The sequence below is a fragment of the Camarhynchus parvulus genome, chromosome 5, assembly GCF_901933205.1.
Source record: "Camarhynchus parvulus chromosome 5, STF_HiC, whole genome shotgun sequence".
Classification (NCBI taxonomy): domain Eukaryota; kingdom Metazoa; phylum Chordata; class Aves; order Passeriformes; family Thraupidae; genus Camarhynchus; species Camarhynchus parvulus.
In genome coordinates this window covers 8,003,298-8,007,138 of record NC_044575.1, presented here as the reverse complement: position 1 = coordinate 8,007,138, position 3,841 = coordinate 8,003,298, and the positions used below count along the sequence as shown (strand labels likewise).

At 45.4% G+C, this 3,841-nt stretch overlaps 1 protein-coding gene across 1 annotated transcript; it reads right to left on the bottom strand.

The window, feature by feature from the left end:
- Positions 1 to 878: 878 nt before the first annotated feature.
- Positions 879 to 1,874, bottom strand: LOC115903976 (olfactory receptor 151-like). The gene has a single exon (XM_030948976.1). The coding sequence runs from the start codon at positions 1,872 to 1,874 to the stop codon at positions 879 to 881; it is 996 nt and encodes a 331-aa protein (XP_030804836.1).
- Between the last annotated feature and the right edge of the window lie 1,967 nt (positions 1,875 to 3,841).

Sequence of the window (3,841 nt, the reverse complement as noted above, 5' to 3'; positions counted from 1 at the left end):
ATCAGGTGTTGAGGATTCTTTCATCTATGGAAACCAAGTCACTTAAGTGCTTAAAGTTTGGGTGAAATGCACCTGTTAGGTTTTAAATATGTGTTTTTCATTCCCCTTGATTTCTAAGGTATATCTTGAGATCCTGACTTGCATCAGCTTTTTATCCCTCTAAGTCAGAAAAAAATGCACTTTTAAAGCCTTTTATCTTACTCATTTATCAAGCAAATTTAAAAATACTCTTATTCTTCCCAAATGCTCCCTCCCACCCCAGCAGCTTGGCTCTATAAATAACTCACAGTTAACAATGAGGATTTTTATTGGAGTTTAGGGATAAAGACAACAATCTTGCAAGAAAAATACATATTGATCAGTGCAAAATAAGTTATAAACCAATAAAGCTGTGATTTGCTTTTCTTTAGAGAAAGAAAGGTTTAATTGGAATAATACACAAAGGAAATTTAAGTTTGAGGCTCCCACTCCTGTTTCCTTACAAGGAATATGTGAGTGTGGGGTCTACTTCTCCAGGATAAATATTGTAATTGAGTTTTGTGAGGAACTGTGGAAGAACATATATAAAACTTTGAGGATAAGGGAAAAATCCATATAATTTAATTTTTTTATTCTTGCTTTAGAGGAGCAGTTTTCTTCCACAAGGGCATGGAGTGGCAGAGCAACAGGGAATGGCTTTAAGCTGAGAGAAGGTTAAGATGTGATTCTGGGAAGAATTTTTTTTCCCTGTGAGGGTGGGGAGGCCCTGGAACAGGCTGCCCAGAGAAGCTGTGGCTGCCTCATGCCTGGAAGAGTTCCAGGACAGGTTGGATGGAGTTTGGAGCTGCCTGGTGTATTGGAAGGTGTCCCTGCCCAAGGAATGTAGAACCAGATGATCTTTAAGGTCCCTTCCAACCCAAACCATTCCAGAACTCCCTGATGCCACAAGCCGCACCTCTCTGCTCCTGGCAGAGGTTTAACACCTTCCTCCTGCACTTCCCCAGCGCTGCCTTCACCTCCCTGTTCCTCAGGCTGTAGATGAAAGGGTTGAGCATGGGGCTGACCACGGTGTAGAAGACAGAGGCCACCTTGTCCCGGCTGCCGTGCCGCGATGCCGGCTGCAGGTACATGAAGAACAGGGAGCCGTAGAACACGGCCACAGACGCCAGGTGGGAGGCGCAGGTGCGGAAGGCTCTGGCCCTGCTGGGCGCCGAGCTCGTGCCCAGGACAGCACGGAGGATGCGGCCGTAGGAGAGCAGGATGACCACGCTGGTGCCCAGCCCGTTGGCCACGGCCAGGGCAAAGATGGCGGCCTCACAGCCGCGGGTGTCGGAGCACACCAGCCTCAGCACGGGGCTGGCGTCACAGAAGAAGTGATCAATGTGGTGGGGCCCACAGAAGGAGCCCCCAAACGTGCAGCCGGTGTAGAGGAGGGCGCTGAGGGAGGCCACGAGGTAGCACCAGGCCACCAGCTGCCAGCAGGCCCGGGAGGACACCACCAGGACATAGCTCAGGGGGTGGCAGATGGCCACATGCCGGTCGTAGGCCATGGCGGCCAGGAGGTGACACTCGGCCGTGACAAAGAGAGCAAAGAGGTGGAATTGTGTCACACAGCCGGCCCAGGAAATGGTTTTATCCCCAAATAACAGGTCTGTGAGCATTTTGGGGGAGATGACGGTGGAATAGCAGACGTCGGCCAGGGAAAAGTGGGTGAGGAAGAAGTACATGGGGGTGTGGAGGCTGGGAGCCACCCAAACCAAGACCATCAGCCCGAGGTTCCCCACCAAAGTGACGATGTAAATCAACAGAAAGAGCACAAAAAGAGGGGCCTGTGCCCAGGGAGTGTCTGTAATTCCCAGGAGGATGAATCTGAGCTGTGTGTAGTTTCCTCCCATGGCCAGGTGTTACCTGCTGAGGCAAAGGGAAGAAATACACTAAAATTGTAAAATCCAGAGTTTTGCTTTTGGGTCATATTTAACTCAAATTGATCACCATTTTAATTGCCATACATTGGTATATTCCATATATTTTCCAAATATAAATTCTATACTTTTTTATTTATCAGTTGAGGTGCCTAGAAAAGAACACAGAACTTAAAGAAAGACAAATGGCAGATTTGCTTTTCTGTGCCTGGATACCTAAAATTATGGATTTATTCTGACACATGTTAATTAATAAGGAAGAAAAGAATCAGATATTTATTCCCTTTTGGTTTGAAAGAAATTTGTTTCAGAAGGCACCTTGGAGAAATCTCATTGGAGATAATGTGAACCTGGAGTGGGAGAAAGTCCCAGTGCCAGTGAAATCCCAGATTACACCACATTAAGAATATTTTTCCTTTGCTTTTAATTATTAACCCAGTCCATCAAACTGTTGTATTATATATCACTCACACTGGATAAAAATCCCATGGATACATTCACATTTTATACCTTTCTGAGCTCCAACAGGCTGAAATATGCAAAACCATGGGAATTAAGATAAAACTTACTTTGAATGGGAATGAATTTAAAAACAATCCAATTCAGAGGCTGTTAACAACTGCATTCTGCTGACAATTCTTCATAACTAAATAAGAATTGTCCTTAACACTTCCATAAATCCATTTATCTTGCTTTAGCTGCCTAGGGAAAACAAAAACCAATTTGCAGAAGCCATTACTCCCATTTATTATTAAAATAATCCTGCTTTTGGAAGGCTGTTTTCCAGCACAGCCCCAAACAAGAGGATATGAGGACATGAAGAAAGAATCCAACTTCTTTCTCTTGGATTTACAGCTCCTCCTGTGCCCTCGCTGTGGTGGTAGGAGCCAAGGGTTTACCCCAAAAGCAGCAGGGAACATCCAGGCTGATGTGGAGAGGGATGTGCTCCTTCCCTGACTCAAACTCTGAGCCTGTGGGTGACAGGGCTGTAAATATGTTCCCTCTGCTCTCCTGGGACAAAACCCTCAGGGCTCCTCATGGCACAGCACATAAACAAAGAAAAGAGGGAAAAAAAAGAAAGGGATAGAATGGAATTCTGAAATCCATTGTGCTTCAGGGATCTCAAGTCCATCACGTGGATGAGCCGTCACGTCACATGGACACGTGGCACCAGCAGTGACCCCAAGTGTCACACAAAGCACCTCCAGCTCTGGAGCTGCTCATGTCCCTCTGTGGACACCAGGAACTCCAGTTTTCCTTCAAGGATGGGATTATCCAAGATGAGGTACCTGCAGCCCAGATGTCCACACCTGGGCAGGCAGCTCTGGGCACTTTCAGACAGTGATTACTTGTCCCAGAGTGAACTGATTTGCATTAATCACCCCATCTAGGGGCTCCATCCACACCTTGACCCACAAACTCCATTTAAGCTCAGGCCAAGGAGGTTGTTCCCTCTGCAGAAGTCCTGGTTGCCAGTTTAAGAATATCTTCACATCTCTGGATTCCTTTAATCTGCACCTTGTCTTGATCATAGATCCAGCCCTGACCAGGACTGAATTGGTTTTTGGATGTTTCAGCCTGCTGGAGTTCATAAAGGTATAAAACATGAATTTATCTATGTGAACTTTATCCACTGTGAATGATATAAAATATAACAATTTGATAGACTGGATAAAGAATTAAAATAAATACCTGATTAAAAAATATATAGAATTTAGGTCAACCTTGGACCTGCCTCATTGTCGCCAGCTGTCCTGGTGGTTTGGAGTCTTGGCTCAGAGAACATCAGGAGGCTTGGAATAAATCTGATTCTGATTTATGAAGCAAGCTGGAAGGTGGAAAAATAAGGTTTTTGGGGAAGTCAGTGGTGATTTGGTGCAATATAGTCCTTGAAAAAGATAAAATAGATTTGGTTTGGGTCAATGCCAAAGAAACGGAGC

Excerpts from the sequence above, each read along its gene's own strand:
- LOC115903976 (XM_030948976.1), bottom strand. The coding sequence starts at position 1,874 with ATGGGAGGAAACTACACACAGCTCAGATTCATCCTCCTGGGAATTACA.